The 22345-nt window shown below is 31.5% G+C and overlaps 1 protein-coding gene across 1 annotated transcript in view; it reads right to left on the reverse strand.

Annotated features, from left to right (window-relative positions):
* Positions 1-1669: 1669 nt before the first annotated feature.
* LOC143072300 (uncharacterized) overlaps positions 1670-22345 on the reverse strand; it is a 30487-nt gene continuing 9811 nt past the window's right edge. The window contains exons 7-30 of the mRNA XM_076247170.1: positions 22025-22145; positions 21657-21737; positions 21176-21323; positions 20662-20878; positions 19078-19239; positions 18025-18164; positions 17738-17791; positions 17043-17118; positions 16642-16697; positions 16179-16328; positions 15238-15358; positions 14850-14909; positions 14178-14452; positions 13435-13615; positions 12844-12981; positions 11101-12164; positions 10479-10763; positions 9655-9731; positions 9398-9503; positions 8820-8976; positions 8151-8297; positions 6588-6723; positions 5445-5645; positions 1670-4188 (exon numbers count right to left, since the gene is read on the reverse strand). Coding sequence (XP_076103285.1) covers positions 2432-4188; positions 5445-5645; positions 6588-6723; positions 8151-8297; positions 8820-8976; positions 9398-9503; positions 9655-9731; positions 10479-10763; positions 11101-12164; positions 12844-12981; positions 13435-13615; positions 14178-14452; positions 14850-14909; positions 15238-15358; positions 16179-16328; positions 16642-16697; positions 17043-17118; positions 17738-17791; positions 18025-18164; positions 19078-19239; positions 20662-20878; positions 21176-21323; positions 21657-21737; positions 22025-22145 — 5910 coding nt within the window. The 3' untranslated portion in view covers positions 1670-2431. The remainder of the gene's footprint in view (positions 4189-5444; positions 5646-6587; positions 6724-8150; positions 8298-8819; positions 8977-9397; positions 9504-9654; positions 9732-10478; positions 10764-11100; positions 12165-12843; positions 12982-13434; positions 13616-14177; positions 14453-14849; positions 14910-15237; positions 15359-16178; positions 16329-16641; positions 16698-17042; positions 17119-17737; positions 17792-18024; positions 18165-19077; positions 19240-20661; positions 20879-21175; positions 21324-21656; positions 21738-22024; positions 22146-22345) is intronic.

Consider the following 22345-nt stretch of genomic DNA (forward strand, 5'->3'; position numbering starts at 1 on the left):
TGTTTGTTTCTGTGTATCAAATTCATTGGTCGTTTATTGTTTTGTACATTAGTAAGACGACAGTTAGTTTTGTCTTTTGAATTGTTTTTTTGCTTACTTCTACATGTACGACATATTTTCGCAATTGGAGAGTTGTCTCATTGTCATTTATACCAAATTCTTTCATTTTACATACCCCAGCTATTTCGGATTGATGACACAGTAAAAAAGGTTCCAATTAAAATTCAGATCGGTTGTCCTCAATAAAAATGTTTAAGAGCCTTGTATGTGAAATATAAGCATAGGGGTTTGATTGAGTTTAATAAAAACGTGAAATGATCGTAATTATTCAAATTCCTATGCCGGTAGGGATTTTGCAGCATATAAAGAACCGAACTTGCGTATGTCCTCGACTGTAAGTATGTGTTTGTGTGGCCAGGGAGGGAATGGTTTAAGAATCAAATGGTGAATAAATGCTGACTTACGCAAAGTGTAGTCTTCTCATGTATACACTATCATGAAAAAAATACCAGTAAATTTTATGTTTTGTGTACGCAGATTTTTTTCTGAGCCTTGTATACGAAATTTTGAATGTCGAAAACCGTTTTCCTACGCAGGGGGGAGGGGACCCTACCAGTTTTATGCCCTGAATCTTGTGGGGGCCTAAGCCACAATTTATACATTCAGTTCATTGGATACATTACTACGACCATGAGAGGCCGAAAGTTTTGTGAGTGGACAATACAACTGAGAATTCAAATGAGGAATGTGTCAAACAGACAATAACCCGACCAAAGAACAAAACACAGCCGAAGACAACCAATTGGTCTTAAACACAGCGAAAAATTCCCGCACTCGGAGGCGGGCCTTACATTGCCCTAAACCAAAATGTGTACTTGCTCAGTAAAAATGGACGTCACACTAAACTCAAACATATATAAATTAACTAGAATAAAAACATACAAGACTAACAAAAGAGGTACGAAAGATACCAGAGGGACAGTCAAATTCAAATAGAACACATGACACAACATAGGAAACTAGAGAATAAGCAACACTAACCCCAACTGCAATATGCTTCTTATAAGGTACAGACGCAAAACACCGGCGAGATTAAACATGTTCTATGAGGTCATCGCCAAAATCAGTGGTTTCAGAGATAGCCATTGAAAAAGTACACAGGTTTTTATCGTTAGGTTACTGTCTTATCGAATGTATGCCCTAGATTCTCCTTGACGGAAAATTATACAATATAAATGGAACAAGTGTAATATATGTTGCAAAGGGAATCGGTTGAGTTCATAGATGAAATAAGTGGACATTACTTCAAAGCTTAATTTCTTGAAGTCGCTGTTCCTATATTTTCCAAAATTATCAGATATTATTTAAACAAACAAACGACGGGTATCCAGATAATTTGAATGAATTGATGTACGGTATTTTTACCTATGTTAATATATTATCTTGTTGCTGATGTATATGTGTGTAACTTTTGTAACTTTTATGTGTACCATATTAACAAACACTATGTTAAAGCACTTTATCGTTGGCACATTAAAACTGAATTTGCTCTATAGATATATTATGAATATACTGTATACGAAAAGCACGAGTGCATTGCCAACTTTTTTAAACCAGATAGAGAAATCTGAATAAACACGGTATGACAATTTCTAGTCAAGTGACTGTACTCTATTAACTATTTTATTAATCAACACATTTCAACAATATAAATCCATTTTATTTAACCAAAACAAGAATAAAGAAGAGTCGGATGAGTGGTATACAATAGTATAATAAATTATAGTTATGTTTCCATATAAATGCTTGTGTTTAGAACGGAATGTACTGTATTTATTGCACGTTATTTTAAATAATTTAACTTGAATTGAATATCATGAAAATTGTTGATACTAAAAAAAATATTTGTGTGTTAGATTGTAAAATAAAACCAAATTGTAAACTAAAAGTACTCAATGCTTATCCAATACTATATTTTTACAATATAGTATAACAAGTAAGTTATTTACTTCATCCCTTAAGATATTGTGAAATGTTACATGTACAATTCTTTTAAAATCATATCAAATAGCAAATAAAAATAATTTTATAATTTTCTTAATCTAATTTTAGTTCCGTGTGCTATTATAAGATTTAAAAACTTGATGATCTGGTAGTTTTCTTTATAGAAATATATATTTGAGTCTTAGACTATCACGGGAAAAAAATCTGACAACTTTTTCAAAGTTGACAAAAGAAAATAAAATCCTCTTATTTTTAATTTTCTGATAACTTTTCCTATTTTTGCGAAAACCCTCCTCTCCTAAAACCCCATTGATGTTTTAAAGAAATCACATGAATATTTTAAAATACATGTACATGTGTAAATTCTTATTTTTTTGTAATTATTCTTAAGATTAAATCAAGCAAAACATGTATTTAACATTCCTTATCAAACGTTAAACGCATGATTTACTCTAGCGCCGGCACGCCGACCAAATGTTCTTTGGTAAAGATTAGCTCTGTTTATAATTGTGTTATGTGTTTGTACAGTTCTGGTACTGAATCTTCTAGACGGACCTAAATGTTTTCTTATTGTCTCAAATCTTCGACGAAAGTTTCTTTCATATTCGTTACTTGTCTGCTCGTCATAACTTGGATAATCCTGATCCGGTTCCTCATCACTTGAATAATCAGGCAAATCCTCTTCCGGTGCTCTTTGTCGCTCGTGGCCATTTACCCTTGAATCGTATGATATAGTCGATAGACTAATGGTTTCCTGGTAGTCAACTTCTTGATCAGCAGACTGCAATTTTTCTGTTTCTTTAAGGGCTTGTTTAGCCCACCCTTCTTCTGTTTCTTTTGAAAAAGTCCAAAGTTTTACACTTGATATAAGATGCAAAAATGTGCCCCACCTGTGGATAAGCATTCCAATAAACTGCAATAATATAACTAATGCAAACACTACTAAGAAGGTGACCGACAAAGGTTCGTACTCGTTTAATATGTAAAAGCTCTTCAACTGATCCTCGTTGTTCTGAAGTTGGAATACTGCAGTTGCAAACAGAAAATTCATCAATAAGAATCCAAAAGCGACATTGTTTCTGAGAGTTTTAAGTTCTTTTTGAATTTCCTCTTTTTTTTGTTTGTTTTCTACAATTGGTTTAAGATACTTGTCAAGAATATCACGCCAAAATTCAGTTTCATTGTTTTCAATATTAACTTTTTCTTTTAGTCCCAAGTATTCCATCGACTGCCAAGCATCCGGCTCTTGTCTTACCTTTGGACGTCTTATTGTAGCACGGTGTACAGGTATTACTCCAACAGGTGGTGGCGTACCTGATTCTATTTCATTACCATCGGTTTCCTGCTCAACTCTTGCTCCCACTAATTGCTTAATAAGCCTTGTTGATTCTTTCACTAAAGCATGAACGCCTAGTTTCTGCAAACATCTTATTAGTATGGGAGATTTCGCTGACTTAGTAGCATTTTCAGATTCCGTTGTCTCTATAATGTCTTCTTCCGTTTTCTTTTCACGTGTACCCCACGTGACAACATGAATATTGCACATATAATACACGGTTAGGAAGATAAAAGTGGATGGAACCATAAGATAATACAGCAAACCATGAACAAGACACATTAACTCTTTTGGATGTGCAAAACCAGCGATTATAAAAATAGATAGTATTTCTATGAAAAATATTACATTTGGACTGTGCGACTTTTCTGTTGCTAGATTTACGAACAACCCTACCGTGACGATAACCATTACTAAGGTGTACACTGTTGAAAGAAGCGCTGCTGCTCCAATTTGTTTGTCATTGCTACATTTCATGCATATGATGGCATACAAAACAACTGGTGTTATAGCAACGATGTAGGAATGGAACATATTTATTTTGAGTACAGCATTGAAAGATCCGGTAATCATTAACGTAACCGTTCCGATACCAAGTAAACTTGAAGAAAGAATTACGAATTGGTATAAGACGAACAACGTGCTGATATTATCATTCACTTTCGTTGTTACTCTCCAAGATGAAAGCAAGTCAATAATATTTGCAAGAGTTGACGGTGCCCATCGTCGCCTCTGCACGAAAAACTCTTGAAACGTTTGTGGTGCAAATGTGAAGGCGTCAGCACTAGCAGCGTAATCTATTTTCCAACCCTGTTGTAGCATCAATGTACATAACCATCTATCTTCACCTGTAAAATTAATGTGAGCAAATGAGAGATAGATCGCTTGATCTTGTTAAGAATGTTGGAAATAAAAAAAAAAAACCACCAGAAAACTAATTTCACAGCAGGGGACCCCATCAACGTTTTTGTGTGAGGCGCAGAAATAAGTAAGTTAGAACTGATGCAAACAATGCTAATAATTTTTTTTTAAATATTGATACCAGTGATGAATGAAACCAATAATGTTTGGGAAATGAATCAGACATATCATTCCCAAACAACAATTACATTTGAAATAATTGTAATACTATCAGATTATTACATGGCATTTTTCATATCGCATGTATTATCAGCCCTAGGTTCAATATCAGCCCAAGAGCCGCATGGCTCGAGGGCTTATATGGACCGAGGGCTGATAATACATGTGATATGAAAAATGACATGTTATGATCTTTTTATCATATGCTTCAACAGTAGAGAAAAATAATAGATTCATATATTGATCCTTTTATGTGAATTCCGAATTTTAAAGAGTAAAAAAGTTCACCGCCGTCGGGCCAAAAATTTGATACATTCAATATGAAATCTTTCTATGATATGCCTCAACAGAGAGAGAAAAAAACATTTTAATATGGACGAATCGACAAAAAAATAATTCAACAATATACATAATGATCATTGTTTGGAAAAGTCAACTTTTTAAAGAAACTTTCTAAATTATGTATCAGAAAAACTTAAAAAATGCATTTATTAAATAATTTGTTTGGTTTTCTTTTGTTTTTATTTTTTTATTATTTTAAACAATATACTTTCCAGTATTCAAATAATTGTTTTGTACACTACTTTGTAATGTTTTTCACTGAAAACGTAGCATTGAGGTGTATTTTCCGGAATTGGCCGAGTATTAACGGAATGTCATGTGATAACGTTACGGAAAGGCATGTGATAACAATCGAAGCATGTGATAAACTTTTCATATATGCCCGCTAAGCACCAATTCGAAAAATATGGATTTACGTCAATTTAATGCTATTATCATACAGTAAAATTTATATGTTATAGTCTAAGTATATGATAAAAACATTTCTCAAAGTTTTTGATTTTTTTAACAAAAAATATATTAAGCTTTTACCCCTTCTAATTATTAAGAATCAAATTGAAATTTTAGTTATGTTTAATTGGTGAACCACTTATCGTGCTGAAATTGAAATATGTGTCGTTGATTTTGTTTTATATTTATTAGCGAGACATTTAAGAGAGCTTAGCTAATGAGAAATGTGTACCTTGTTCAAACTGGATGAAATGGCGTGCTTCGGTAGGAGGACTTGTATACATTCTCATTACGTTATCGTCCATTACAGCAGAAGCACGAAATAAACTAAAGGCTCCAGGACAACAAAGTACACAGCCAAATACATGTTCTGTAGCCTTTTGTAGCCAATGTCCGACAGCATATTCAAATTGTTGATACCATACAACTGGACCTATAGAGAACAGCAATGCATTAAGACAATAAAACGAACATCATTGTAATTGTTTGCAATTTTACATAAAACAGCCAATAATAAGCATCTATAACATTCAAAATATTTATTTATAGTACTTTATTTAAATGAATTCACAGCAATGTTATGATTAGTTATCACCGTTCTGAATGGATATATCCCCCTAATGCCGTCACAATATTTTTGTTTTTACAATCAATAAAACTACTCTAATTTTTTAGATAATAACTTGAGCAATTTTAACGTTGACCTATACTCAAAAATAAGATAGTGAAACAGGGACATCTCAAACATCTAGATTGTCATGTTTCAGAAGGTGGAAGGTTATGACCATCTTCTAAATTTGGTCTAAACTGTTAAGGGATCTTCGACCTTAGAAACCGTCAAACTTTGCATTATTGAGGCAACTTCAAAAACATTTAAATGTCACGAGGTTTGTATATATAATTGTAAATATAGCATAATATGCGAGAATTTACAGAAAAAAGAAAGAAATATCAAAAAGGGGGCTATGCATTTGCTATCTATACTTATTTGTTTAAAAAAAATATATACAACGGAAACTGATTTCGAAAAAAAATCCACAAACACAACAGGAAGTTTTTTGGGTATTTTTCTTATTAAAAACAAAACATCTGTTTCCATTTCAAATTATTTTTATTGAACAAAATTAAGTGAATTGTTCTTTTACAAAAATTACAAGAAAAAACAGTATCATTTTAAAGGATTTCTGATCTATAATCATATATCTTATGTGTTTAAAAGTAGCATTATATTTTTTGTTTGGTGTTCCTATAAAACAGTGAGGTGACCTGCTTGTTACTTCAGCATGTAAACAGGAAACATTGATACCAATTTACTTATAAACTTCCGTTGGATACTATTCAATTGAATATAATGGAATAACCAATATCCACGTACCTGATCCAATAGGATGTATTCTTCCACATACAGCGCCAACTTTGTCATTCTTTGTCATTTTGTCTATCAGTTTCTGTACTGCCTCAGGTTTGAAATCTACATCTCCGTCCAAAGCTAAAATGAAGCTGTTATGAGCCTAGAATAAAACAATTTTAAATGTTATAAATATATATCAGAAAAATGATAAGAGTAGTTTCTAAAAGATACACATTTATTTATTTTTATTTAGTGCGATAAGATAGTTTTTCTCCATCCGAATAAAAAGAAGATGTATTTATTGTATCTATTATCTTCGTAAAAAAGAATGGCCAACGTAGATACAAGTATCTTGTCTTAGGGAGGGATAAATCCTACTTTGTAAAGGATCACTCTGATTCGAACATTCTCTGAAACTGATATTATCAAGATGCTTGATTTCTTGATTGACAACATATTTGTTACGTTCGGAGGACGTGTTTTTCAACAGACTGTCGGCTTTCCAATGGGAACGAACTGTGCCCCTCTACTTGCCGACTTGTTTCTTTATTATTATGAGGCTGACTTCATGCAGGAACTTCTTAAGAAGAAAGATAAGAAGTTAGCAATATCCTTTAACTCTACTTTTCGCTATAAAGATGATGTTCTTTCACTAAATAATTCAAAATTTGGTGACTATGTGGAACGCATCTATCCAATCGAGCTACAGATAAAGGATACTACAGATACAGTTAAGTCGGCCTCATATCTTGACTTACATCTAGAAATTGACAATGAGGGTCGGTTGAAAACAAAACTTTACGACAAAAGAGATGATTTCAGCTTTCCAATTGTGAACTTTCCATTTCTAAGTAGCAACATTCCAGCAGCACCTGCATACGGGGTATATATCTTCCAATTGATACGATATTCCCGTGCTTGCATTTCCTATCATGATTTTCTTGATAGAGGGTTGCTGCTCACAAGGAAGCTATTAAACCAAGAGTTCCAAATGGTGAAGTTGAAATCATCCCTTCGTAAATTTTACGGACGCCATCACGAGTTGGTTGACCGTTATGGAATAACCGTTTCACAAATGATATCGGATATGTTCCTTACGTCGTAACTACAATCCCCTTCCCTTTCATAAATGTGACCTACCGAATTAGACTATTTACCGGATTTGTTATCACATAAGCAACACGACGGGTGCTGCATGTGGAGCAGGATCTGCTTACCCTTCCGGAGCACCTTAGATCAACCCTAGTTTTTGGTGGGGTGCGTGTTGTTTATTCTTTAGTTTTCTATGTTGTATCGTGTGTGCTGTTGTTTGTTTGTCTTTTTCATTTTTAGCCATGGCGTTGTCAGTTTGTTTTAGATTTATGAGTTTGACTGTCCCTTTGGTATCTTTTGTTCCTCTTTTATTGCTTAGTACTACTTATATAATCTTTTTTTAATGATTCTTTTAAAATCAATATAATAAACAACATAAAGAAATTTGATATATTTAAAACAAAAGAAATCCAGCAGAGAGAGAGAGACAGAGACAGAGAGACAGAGAGAAATTGAATGTGTCCGTTGATAACCTAAACTATAAATCGTACTAACCCTTTTAACTTTGTCTTTTGGCAATTGGTTCAGTAATGATGTTATGCGTCTGTAGTGATATCTTTTATTTGTGTCCTTCTCCAGTAAATTATTTTCCAAAATGGCGCCGATCATCTTATATCCCAATAAGTAGTACATGTACATGATCTAAAATTGTAATTAAGAAGGACCGTGTATGATAATATGGCTTGGCGAGTATGCAACTTTTAAAATGGACAATACCAAGCGATATCTAATGACTCTAAGCTAATATAAATACCTGCTTGAATATACTTTAAACATTCTTGTATCACAAAATACACTGAAGATTCGTGTTATAAAATTATGTCTAGTTCTAGAACGCTATCAAATATAGTATAGCTCTAGAATGCTATCAATTATAACGATTCTCATCTTTCATTCAATTAATTTGATATCATATGAACTTTGAGTTTGCCATCCGACAAATGTTAACGTTAACTTGTGTGTTATCAAAATTTAGTCAAAATTCAAGGAATTTGTGTGGCTCATTCCTATTACAATATATTGTTGTCGTGTTGTGTCGAATATTGACTGTTACGTGTTTTCCTTAAACCAATGTCACTGTTTGTCCTTAGACTAATTTGTTATAACGACTTAGGAATCTTCTATATTTGTATGTGTTAAAAGAAACCAATAGCATGATTTTACCTGTGACCATCGTTTTCTGTGTCTGATTTTGTCTTTATCTTTTAAATGTATCGTCATTTCTGTCCCCCCTGGCATGGTCCAATGCAATCGTCCCCCATATGGTGTAGTTGTTTTTGTTGGCTTATTTTCCCATTTCAGACGGCCCCTTGCGACTGATCTATCATTTAGAGAGAAAAAACAATTTATTATTCCAATTGAGTTTTATATACAATTAAATTTAAGAAAATACAGTTATAAACAATAAAATATGAAATATGAATGAAAGGCTAGAATATAAAACGTACAAGTCAATGTGATAAAATACGTTAAACCAAAAATTTTAATAACAAAGGCAACTTACAATCTTTAACTTGAGACAAAAGTCTACTCCTTTTGTCAAGCTTTCAGTTTTATTCTGCGAAGCCAAATAGGCGATCAATTTATTAAACACTTCATAAATTGATTTCAAAGCAATAACGATGTCTGTGGAAAAGAGGAAATGACTAATTATCAACTGCCAATATTGCTGATGTGCGTTTACAGATTTGAGAATAATAGTATTTCTTTTAAACTATGAAAATGTTAACTATAAATCTTACGTTGATGCCTCTTCCATGCATTCTACCAGCTGTTTTACCCACTCATTTGGTAATCGTTGTCTGGATTTTTTATCAGTTTCAAAGGCGTCATCAAAAATCAAATGAACTAAAATAAAAAGGTGAAGGATATTTATAGATAACGTGCATATTTGCAAAATGTACGTTTTGATTAATATAAAAGAAAAAAAGATACACAAATGAACTGATTATAAATACTTATCATAACAAAATAACATTTTTCAAAAAGACATACTTACTTTCGTGTTCAAAGTAATCAACATCTACATCAAAAATCTCTTCTGCAAGCTTATATTTACTTCGGTGAAAATCCAATCTGAAAACAAGAAGAGATATAAGCTTCAAAAGGTGTTATGACATATTTTTGTTTGAATTTGATGACAATGTTATTTTTTCATATTTATTTCAACCAAAAAGGGCTTGCATCGTAGATTGCTGTACCTCAAATCAGACTCCTGAATGAATTAATACACTACTTTAAAATATGATAATACACCGAGTCTGATATTGGATATACATGTTCTAGCTTTTGAAGTTACAGTTTGTAAGGTGATGTGTCTATACCACCAACCGATTAAGTTAACTGTGCTGTATTAGTGTAATTAAGTATCACGAACAAAGACTTCACATATGATCTTAGTATTTTGTAAAGCCGTAGGGCTCAGCAAGACATATATCAGTCGTCATTTATTGTTCGATGCATCACCAAATAGGTTTAATCAAGAATAATCCGATGCAGGTTCTTTTGGAGCAATAACCGTTATCCACATTTTTGGTTTGGTTTGTGTTAGTCAATCTTTAAAGATGTGTTTTCTGTCTGTTTTTAGTAAGTACATTTAAAAATCAGAAAACGTGGTATAATTGGCGATGAGAGAATTCTCCACCAGAAGACCAAATATCATAGAAGTTGATATCTATTGACCACCGTACAACCTTCAACAATGAGCAAAAGTTTTTTTGTCATAGTGCTTGTCTGTATTTCTACGTAGATGTAAGATTGCTTTTATTGCCACTTAAAACTACTTTTTAAATGCTATCACAACAATTGATTTATTGAACAAACCTGAATAATGATTTTAGAAGTTGTAACATTTCTTGTCTTGTTTCATGCCACATAGTTCCACAAATATAAATGTACGGTCTGGATTTCTTTTTATGCTTCCTTCTCTCTTTACTTTCTCTACGTTTTCCATTCACAAACGATTCATGTTCGTCTTCATTTCCTTTTTTAAAGACAGGTTTAAATTTTGCATGTTTGAGAAGTTGCTCTTCAACCGTATCATCTTTTCTTTTCATCAGCAATCCAAGAGATGAGAAGAAATTATCTCTAACTGGTAATACGAATAACCTTTGGAAAAAAATGTAGAAAATTAAAAGGAGCCTTAATCGTACAATTATACTATGCATTCCACTATCACGTTAAGCCAAAAATATAATGTTGCATGTTGAGATATTTTTTTTAACTGAAAAACACATTTACAAAGTCACAACAAACAACAAAACATGTCAACATGATAATGGTTACTCATTATTTGGTCTCTTGATTACTTAATCTGCGTACTTAATAAATGTTGAGGTGAAATTCGTGAAATGCACAATTTCTTATATCTAATAATACAGTGTAGACATTGTTCAATTATTTTTATAAAAGCAAGTATTTCGTTCGTATTTAACGTAGCTAATACCTTTGGTCTCGTTCCATTCTGTGGCACTGTGGAAAAAGAACATACCATGTCATCAATAGAATAGATACCCACAATCCAATAGTTGATCCGATCCACATTGATAGACTTTCAATGTCAACCCTTGGACAGGAAACAGCTAACCCAAACACATTACTGTCGTTTGGCCAATTATAGCAGAATCCTATAACTCCACCAAAACACCCAAGAGGCACTAACGCCAATGGAATAAAGAATGATATTCGCTGCATTTGTAATTTGCAAGCAAGTACGCCTTCATATGAAGCGAAAATGGCACAATATATATATATGAACATTAACTTATGGTTTTTGAAGATGTTGAAAATCTTGTCAAGAAACGTTTCATTTAAATTTCCCTTTGTCGTCTCAGGAATGGTGTCTTTTAGAGTATCAATAATCTTGTCATGGGAAGTGGTATTATTTAAAGTTTCATTGATATTGTTCAGAAAAGTGTCATTTAAATTTTCATTGATATTGCTAAGAAAAGCGTCATTTAAATTTGCACTATCTTCTGTAAATGTCCACTTTATATCTGGCACCAACAATTGTGCCATCAATAAAAATATACCAACTTTAATGATGCACATTTTCAAATTTATTTTTGGTCTTGCTTTGTCCACTGCTATTCTCCAGTCTTTTATTTTTAAGTTAAAGGATCCAATTTTTAAGTTGCAAAACAGAAAATTTTGACAGTATCCCATTGAAATTCCGACTAAACTTGCTACGAGACAAATTTTCTCATGTGTAGTATAATTGATCTGATCGGTAGTGGTATCGCTAAACACTGTGTTCGGTCTAACAATCGCACAAACTACGACTCCACATTGAATTACCATTGCTATTAAAGCTATGCATACACTTGACAGTCGTATCATAAATTTTTGTCTATTCCTTGCTAATGCAATTTGTTTTAAAATGTTTAGAATTGACGGAAAGGTAAATGATGACATCACGAGAGTTATTCCTGATGTCATAGAATGGTTATGGATAACCTTTAACAACAAATAGGCTGTTCCACACGCCTCTGCACTTTCCAATATAAATACCTATAGACAAATAGAAAAATATGAGATATAATAAATATAACTTTATCAAAGCACACATATTACACCCATAAGAGGGCCTAAGGCATGACAATTGCATGTAGTAACAACAAAATATAAAGGTGAAATTTACAGTCATATTAAAAAAAAATAAAGAAAATAAACAAATGACCTCAAGAGCACCCCGTCCTCAGTTCCATAAACTGCTTAATAAAGGAGCCTTAAGATTGCACTTGTTGACTAATCGGTGGATTTATCATATATTTCATTTCATAATCGGAAAAATCTTTATATTGAGTTTTTAAATCATTAAAAAAGACAGACATAATAAAGAACGCTATAAAATTATGAATTTCATTTTCCTAATTTTAGTAAAGATAATTATGTTCAAAACTTTTAAAACTAAAGGAAAGTGTATGGTATATTTGCAAAATAATGTTTGATAGTATATTGCTTTCCCTCCAATATGTAATTTATTACCATGTTTGTCATTGCAATACTAAAAAAAAAACAAAGACAAATCAAAATTAAAAAATCAAAACAAAGATGTGCTTATAGTGCTGTTATTTATAAATTCATGCAAATGTCAATTTTCTACTCCATTATAATATTTGAAGAATGGACGCCAAGACCTTATATTTTTCTTCCTGTGTATTAACAACACATTTTGCTACATACTTACTGGTAAAAAGGACTTCCATCCAATGTTTTTAGCTCTCCCAAAACACACTTTAAACATAGACTGTATAAATGTTAAGGCAATTGGTGTTGAGTAACAAAGAATCAGTTCTGTCAAAGCGATAGACTTCCGACCATCCTCCTTTGAAGTACGAAAACGCAAAAAACAACTATTAACAACTACATTTAAAATCGACTTATCAAACCAAAGATGTCTATTTTGCATCAAAAGTGTATATTGTAATGTTTTTTTAATTATTTAAAAACACTAAATAAAAAAAGTTTATTTCTTATTTCATTTGGTGTCGCATTCTGATAGTATCATTCATAAAGATTCAATGCATATTTGATCGTGACATTTAAGGAGTTATATAAATATAAATGCATGGATAACTTCTAACTTTAATTTTTTAACTCTTTGTTTTGTGTCTACCATAAGTGCAACCTTTGAACCCATTAGATTATTATTATATGAACAAGACCAATGTTCAATCAATCAAAAACGTGGACGTGTCCTTTCCAAATTTTGGTCTCTGAACGTTTTTGTAACATGAATTTGTATGTAAAATGTCACTAATATATCTATATTTCTTACCTTTTCTGTTTCCAACTGTGACGCCAGAAGCAGCGGGATTAGAATGGTGGCAACACCTTTTGCTGCAATTCCCACAAATAATCCAATACACATCAAAAGCCGACAGAACTTTAAAAAATATTCTTCCACTTCTACACAGCCTTCGAAATCTCTTTCGGTATTTCTAAATGCATCCCATGCCCTAAGGAGTAAGCCATAATAATCATTGTATGATTTTGTATTCATAAAAAACAACAGTTCTTATTTATAGAAGTCTTATCATTTTAAGAAATTCCAACTTTTTCGAATATACACAAAATTCTATGAGTCATATCATCTTATTGTCTTGTGTATTCCAGCTATGTATGTATACCTTATATCTTAATGGACCATGTCGTCCCTTGTCTTTTTTTGTGAGATTTAAAAACTATGAAAGACTGTTTTCGGGATTTAAAATTCTATATTATAATTGGAGCCGAAATATGAACATATGTCCCAGGTAAGGGGAGGGTTGTGACCCCCTCAAGAGCCTATTATTTAGAGGATGGCGTTTTTTGATGCGTTTGATATTTGTTTTTTCGTTCATTTTTTTTTCTCATAAATTAGGTCGCTAGTTTTCTCGTTTAAATTGGTTTACATTTCTCCTTTCGGAGTGATTTTCATTTAGATTGGTTGACCCTTCTATGTACTACTAGTATATTTTCCCCTCGTTTTTGTAATAAAAAATCTCTTGTACAGTACACTTAAATTTTAATCAAACCTACCATCTCGTATTTTCGTTTCTTTTGTTTTGATTCTCTACATCAATATAAGTTGGAGGAAAACTATTCACGGACTGTGTTTCTGGTGTATCATCTTGAACCGTTGTATTAGCCATGTCCTGCATTTGAATATCATCAGTTCTGGTGTAAATTGGTGTGTTGATTTGTAGATTCTGTGTGACAACCGCATCTTTATGTGATTGTTCTATTTTCCTTAGTTTTGTTTGTTCCCTTTCTCTCTTTTCTCTTTCTTGTTTTATAATTTGCTCCTTTCTTTTCTTTAGACAATATAAATAGTACAATGAATATTACAATGAGTATGTATCAGTGATTGTTCTATTTCCCTTAGTTTTGTTCGTTCCCTTTCTCTATTTTCTCTTTCTTGTTTAATACTTTGCTCCTTTTGTTTTTTTTTTTCATAAACTAAATTAATATCTGAAATATGCATTATATATTGATCTACGTAAGTACAAAAAAAACAGGGTTTATATTTATATTCTAAAAAATATCACATAACATTTTTTGAATGTTTTCACTGTGAAATCCTGATAAATGAGAAGTTTCCTAATGCTGTTTGAAGGACGATAACACAGTATAATAATTTTCTGTAGTTCATTCTGATTTGGATTTCACAATTTAACATTTAAATGTTTATATGTCTCGTCATGAACAAACCTGTATCAGTACTGACTTTTCCTTGTTAATTTTCTCTACGACATGTCCTTTCATAAACACCTAAACGAAAAAAAAATCAGCAATTAATATATGTTTGATGTTCTTTGCATTGAAAACATTTTCAGAATTCAAATATTGCCATAGTCTATCATTTAAAATTCAAGAGTAAGAGTTCAAAGCTCACTTCTCATAGAATCAGTTGTTCAATAATGAACACCAACTTTAGGAATATGTATTCAATGCATTTAATTACACTTACGTTAATCATTCGCTCACTAAATATGGCTAATCTGAGTGAATTTTTCAATAGGATTATATAGAGACTTTAGTAAAGGTTTATTTGAAAATTAAATAAGAAAGTTCTTATTTGCTCAACTTGTAAAATTACCTTTGTTCGACCAATTTCGTAAGAATTTGTGTGGACTTTACAAGCCTGTAATATGTTTTCTATTGTTTGTTTCTGGTTAGTACCTTCTGGTATTATGGCACATTCCCGAAATATTTGACACCTACAATAAAGGTTAAAAATGTGGTAGGAGTTACTTCTTTCACGTAACGATGATGGAAGTCTTTTATAAAATTTTCAATTCATATTGGTTAATATGATAAGCAGTTTGTTGATAGAGATATTGACAGATTGGTAAATCTAGATTGTCTGATAAGCATGAAGGTAATAGCCACTCCTGTAACATCAACAGCAATAAAACATGATCTACAAAACACTCCATGGTATTTGGATCACACAAATCATACTAAACATCTTATACCAGAGCGCAGATTTTTGTGTATTGAAACAAGGTTCAATCCACCAATTTCAAAATTTTAAAATGTCTGTACTACGTCTGGAATATGACAATTGTTGTCGATTCGTTTGATGTGGATTGTCATTTGATTTTGCCATTAGATTAGAGACTTTCCGTTTTGAATTTTCCTCGGAGTTCAGTATTTTTGTGATTTTACTTTTTTGTTAATCTATCATCTATACTATCTATGCGTTAGATCAGGTAGAAATGGGATGATTGGTATTTTTTCTCACAATACCTAGGTCTTTTTGATTTTACCTTATTTCTTTAGATTTTTTTTTATAATCGCTTTTAGCAGTTGCATTTTTTTTTCTGTTTTCGGTGCATAGTACATAATTGGAAAATGCTGCATTTTAAATGATGGTTTTTGCTATTGATATTCATAAATGTGCATACGAGAAGCAATTTTAAAAAAGGCAACTATATAAAAAGAAACTTTTTGTATGATTTCTATAATCAATTTTTACACGGAATTGCATTAAATTTCCAGCCAAAAAATTTGAGATCAATTTCTTGGTAAACCTACATTTGCAGAAATTTGTCAAACGGCACTCTGCTTTGAAATCCATCTCTTCTTATTCTGGTAATATCGTCGATACCGGCACTTTGGAGCTGATTTAAAACAACCTTTTCATCGAAATGATTAGGCTGTTGATTGTCATTTGATTTGATACATCTGCAAATACGAACATGTTCTAATATTAACATTTAGATATCTAAATCGAAAGTATAAAAATGAATACACTTCATAAACTCTCTAACAACTAAAAACCTAACATTAATTCATTTAAGTTATAATTTGAAAAATGCCTATGTTAACTATGTTTTATATAACCATTTCGACAAAGAAAATACAAAAATCGAAACGTCCTGATAGAACAATTTCAAATTTACATGCCTTTGTATCGTACGATAAACAAATCATATCCAAAATCGTTCATAAACATGAGAAACAATGTATTATAACAGAAACACCAAAAATACTTTACCTGACAAAAAGCGGTCTAGCATCGGTTAAGATGTCAACAAGGCAAGTCAATGAAGTCTAAAAAAAAAAAAAAAAAAAAAAAAAAATTATACGATTAAATATTTTTCTAATAATTACATTTATATGTTTGCCTTTTTCATTTTTGACGCATTAATGTTTTAAACATAACCTTCTTCGAATATAACTAGAAAAATATCTTGGTATGAAAACTAGTCAATGATCAAATGTTATTAACTATTGATTCTGCAAACTATATAAAGAATTTAACATAAATGAAATACTTTAATAAACACATATATTCGTTGAAAGCATTTTTGGTAAATAAATTAATTCAAACAAATCTACACAAGTAGTTATATTAATTAATCAGAACATTTCTATGACGTATTTGTTTTATAATACCTGGTATTGGGAGGCTGCACTGTTATTTGATCTTGACTGCTGTTTATCTTCAGTTTTATTTACAGTTTTATTGTATCTGCAATTTGGGAAAATTATTTTACAAGAAATACGTCAGGAATCAAAATAAAATTGGAGTCTGATATCAGCGTTGTTTAATATTTCAATTCTATAATTTGACGATGTTATTTCATCTTTGACATTTAGTATTGTGGTACAGACCATGTTCATTAACCTTTTCAATGCTGTTGGTGACCAGATGTTTTAAAGTAAAGTGTCTTACTCTGTCCAAAGTACCAAGTTGCAACTTTTGGAACTTACTTGTTATGTATATTGCTTATCTTTTGAGGATTTTATTACTTATGAACTTTTGACTACTGAACTTAAAGTAAACGTAAACATTCAATGTTTCAAACTCTGATCAGTGCACTACATCTCTTTTAATTTACATTAAGAATTCCTAGTTTAATCGTTCAAACACATAATTTTATTTTTCTACGCGACATGTTAAGTACAGATCGTGTTATATTTGTAAAGTTAACGAACACTTTTAAAAGATGGGTACCATACATTGTATCTATGTGAATACAAATACAGTATTACATAACAGAAAAAACTTACGGTACTGGATTTATAATCAAATTAGCAACTATTTTTTAGCATGACAATTGAGCAATTAGGGATATTTATAAACATACTTTTTGCCAATTTCTCTGGCCTGTCTTTTTGACAACGTATCTCTCAGGGAACCCCTGCAAAACAAAATTTAAAAGCATGACTACTTGCGAAGTTTTTTGAATTTTGTCTTTATCTCTTAAATAAAATTATTAAATTCTAAAAATCTAAAATCAAAATAAAACAAAATTTATTCTTTTTCGTGTATAACTATGGATAGATACATGTTAGTTCATAGTTATGTCGTGTTTAAATTTAAAAAAAAAAAAACATAATTGATATTCACGTACTTGGCATTAGGTTTACCTACCGGTGAGTCAAAAACGAGTCCTGTGTATCAAAATATTCACTGACAACATAGTAATCACTTCTTTCTGTAAAAATTTGCTTTATCTTTTCTGAAACAGTTCCTCTATTCTTGTCTAGAAATTCTCTAGTGCTATATTTCACCTATTTCGGAAAAAAACGAAGTAACATGAAGTCCAACTAATAATTATTTCCTTGACCCAACCGTAAATACAATTTTCAATTTAATTGTATTATGTATAAGTTGATACCTGGGCAAACATATTTTATCTAACTCAAATACCACAAACACCAGACATTATAAGACAAGAACATGATTCTGATAAATAACATATAGCTTGTGTGTATTAATGTGTATGATAGACGCAATGGACGAAATTGAAGATATATTACCAAATTTTCCGTCTTTTCTAATAAAAATTTTCTGCACTTTTTTTTGTCGTGCCTGTCGATTTTATTGACGAAAGTTTCTTACGTTACACGTCAGTTTTACGTTTCGATTCAGTTTATCGTGCCTGATCGCACTTATTTATGTGTTCTCCATCATTTTTTGGTTATTAACTTGATTTATATCTTCTCAATCGAGTTAAAATGTTTGAACGGCATTGCACTACTGTTGCCTTAATTCATAGAGAGTTTACTTCACGTTTTATTTGCAACTCGTTATGGTGTTTTTGTCACATCGAGACAACTTTTATCTCATTTCAATGGTTGACTCAGACTTCGGGTCATGTAAACTCACAAGCACAATTTTAAAGCAAAACGACGGCTGTCATAAAGTGTTGTCGGTACGCGTACGTCAATTCAAACAAGCTAACAAATTGGTATCTTCATAATATTTTATTAAACGTCGGTTTGTCTGTTAACGTTCTATTTTCCAAGAAGGCCACAATTTTTGGAGTCCAAAAATCCGTAGAACAAGAAATTAAATTGGTGTGGCCTATCTTATTATTTTCTATCGCATCATCGTTTTGTTTTTGTCCACATTCTACAAGAACACATTTATCACATTAAAGACACTAACACCAATGAGATATTACATATAATGAAATAATACCTGTCCCGCATAATGCACAATGCAGAATGACATATTATGTCCTGTCGACTGGTAAACATCATATTTGTCTCTAAATTCTGTATCATATTGTGTCACGAGCGAAGACCCATCAGAATTGGAAAGTTTGATTTGGTCATCCAAAAGAGATAGTACTCCTGGTTTCTATAATGCAAAAAAGTGGAAATGAGAAACCAACTGAACAGCAATAGTATTAAACAACTTGAAAATGCAGTACATAATCAACAAACAAAAAATTATAATTATTGATATGCATTTAACACACATAGATCTTCTCACTGCAAAGGACCTTATAATCTAGGGCACAATATAGTCATTAATAGTGAACATATCGTTTTAATTTTATGTTCTAGTATCTGTAGACGTGAAATAAAAGTTTCACTTAACAGAAGAATGCAACTTTTTATATATGTATAGTTACAATCCATTGAACTTGACTTCGAATTGTAACATATGCTATCTCCCATCTTCCTTATATAATGTCAATTAACAAATGCAAATGGAATTGTCAATAGAGAATCTTTTAACTTTCGGTTATCTCCCGTCTACCTGACATAATGTCAATTAACAAATGAATTTGGAATTGTCAATAGAAAATCTTTTAACTTTCGGTTATCTCCCGTCTACCTGACATAATATCAATTAACAAATGCATTTGAAATTGTCAATAGAGTATCTTTTAACTTTCGGTTATCTCTCGTCTACCTGTCATAATATCAATTAACAAATGCATTTGGAATTGTCAATAGAGAATCTTTTAACTTTCAGTTATATCCCGTCTACCTGACACAATGTCAATCAACAAATGTTTTTGGTATTGTCAAAAGAGTATCTTTGAATTTTCGGTTATCTCCCGTCTATCTGACATAATGTCAATTAACAAATGCATTTGGAATGGTAAATTGAGCGTGTTTCAAATGTTGGGTATATCCCGTCTGCCTGACATAATTTCAATTAAAAAACATGGAATGGGCAATTCAACTAGATATGTGTTTACTGAATAGATAGTTACCGAAATACAAAACATGTTCATTTGTCCTTTCATTATATGCATGACTGACAGTTTATGTTTTTTTCAATTTAGTAGATAGTAGTGTTTCTTCTCTGGACCTCTAATTAGTATGTAAATACTTGAATAGTGTGAAATAAAAAATGCCACATTCGTTAGATATTTTTTTTAAACTGAGATGTCTACAAAGTTTTTAACGTATTTAATTCCCGAAACCAAAAACTATATTTAACCCTGTTTTATTCACTTTAAATTTTACAGTTTGCAATTTCGAATATTCAATGCATCTTTTGTAAAGGGAAAGAAGAAGTTTGTTTTCCTTCTATCATATTGTCAAAAACCATCAATTGCTAAGTCCTCCAAAATACTTTTATAGGGATCTTTACTTCTTTTAAAGAGTATTCTGTCATTTATTTTGATTTTCAAAGATTTTGTAAGTAGTGGACAGATACCACATAGGTACAGAAGACAAATGTTAAAGTCGCAGTGTGTAAACAAATAAGTTTACTATTCATTTTAAAAGAAAATAAATATCTAGTAAATAAATAATAACTTACGCCAAATATTACCCCAAGAACTGATGTGTTATCATGAAAAGTGTTTGCAGGCACATGTATCCCTTCCTTGGTATACTCGCTGTTTTCCTTTTCAAATATCTGTTGTTGGTGGTATTGATGTATTTTTTCATTGGTGCTGTTGATTAACAACTGTTCCAAACTGTTTTCTGAAACACTCTCAAATCCGCTTATATCGAGGATTCCAATGATTTTTTGACTGACAAAAATTAATAGAATTATGAAAACAATTGTAAGTATTGTTAATGATCTAATTGTAAATAAGCTATTTTAGGGATTCTTATTTTAACAAACTGCCATTTAAAAAACCAAAATTTTGAAATTGAATCTAATTTCATTACAGCCGTACTTACTCGGAGAATTTGTTCTGTCCAATCTTACTGAACTCAAATACGTTTCTAAAATAATGTCACATTTTGAAAATAACATTGGTGTTTTTCTTATAATTATTATTAGTCTAAATTTGAAATAAACAAGTATTTTGATTGATAAATACCTTGCTCTAGTTGAAGACGTGCTGCCTTCGATGCTCTTGTTTATTTGATCAATAATAGCTTTAAAAACTCCCGAATACAAAGCTTTCACAATAGAATCTCTCACATCAGCAGCTTGAACTTGGTTCAACGGTTTCCGAGTAGTATGACCTAGTGAAAAAAGCGAAGTAAAATTATCCTTTTGCCTTAGGAAATGACGAAAATGAAGAAACAATTATAACCGTACGGTTACCCATAGCTGTTATTTTCTGTGTGCTAGGTCTCTTGTGGCGAGTTGTCACATTGGCAATGATGCAACCTCTTTTTTTTTCTTTTGTCTTATTTTTGGTTTTCGTTATTAGCCATGGAATTTTCGGTGTTTTTTTATTTGCCAATGTATTTACCATTTGTTGGGTAGAATATTCTACGTGTTTATTCTATTATTCTTCACTTGTTTCATAGGACTTTTACTTATCTTATGTTAAACAAAAGAGGTGAACATACCTTGAACACATATAGGTCGACTTATAAAAACTTCATTAATATCATTGCAGTTGTCATCTTCTATACCAAGTAACTTGATTGCTAAAAATATAAGTAAGTGTAAGCTTTCTTTATGAATTAACACGTACTCTTCTATTGGTCCCAAATTTTTCTTGTGTACTGATTAATTGTGTATCTTGTTAAGTTTGATGTTCCTTTCAAAGATCTGATTTTAATCGACATAAAAAACACGTAAATATATAAAAGTTATAGTAAAAAAATCCATAATATAAATATAAAAAATATTTGTCTGACAGTCATTTTAGATTAGCCCATTTTTCATTTTCATGTTTCGTATTTAAATATCAGAGTGTATATTATCTGTTTACCATGTCGTAAAGAGTCGTCATCACGAATTGCAACACCATCCGTGTCATCCCCAACTTCATCAAACTCAATGTTACCAAGGTGTAAGCAAGCTGCTAAAATACTCAGGATCTCAGTTATTTCCTTAATAAATAAAAAATGATAAAGTGATTACAAGAAACAACATCCAAAGCACACCAACAACTAAAAGACATCTAGAGACAAAAGGCAGTCTTCAACAGTAGAAAGGTGTATATACTATATGCTTAGCTTAAAACTAACCGTGCCAAAATATTTGTGAATATTTATTTAATAGATACTATCAAACATCTGGCTTCAATGAC

Source organism: Mytilus galloprovincialis, chromosome 4 (genome assembly GCF_965363235.1).
Source record: "Mytilus galloprovincialis chromosome 4, xbMytGall1.hap1.1, whole genome shotgun sequence".
NCBI lineage: Eukaryota > Metazoa > Mollusca > Bivalvia > Mytilida > Mytilidae > Mytilus > Mytilus galloprovincialis.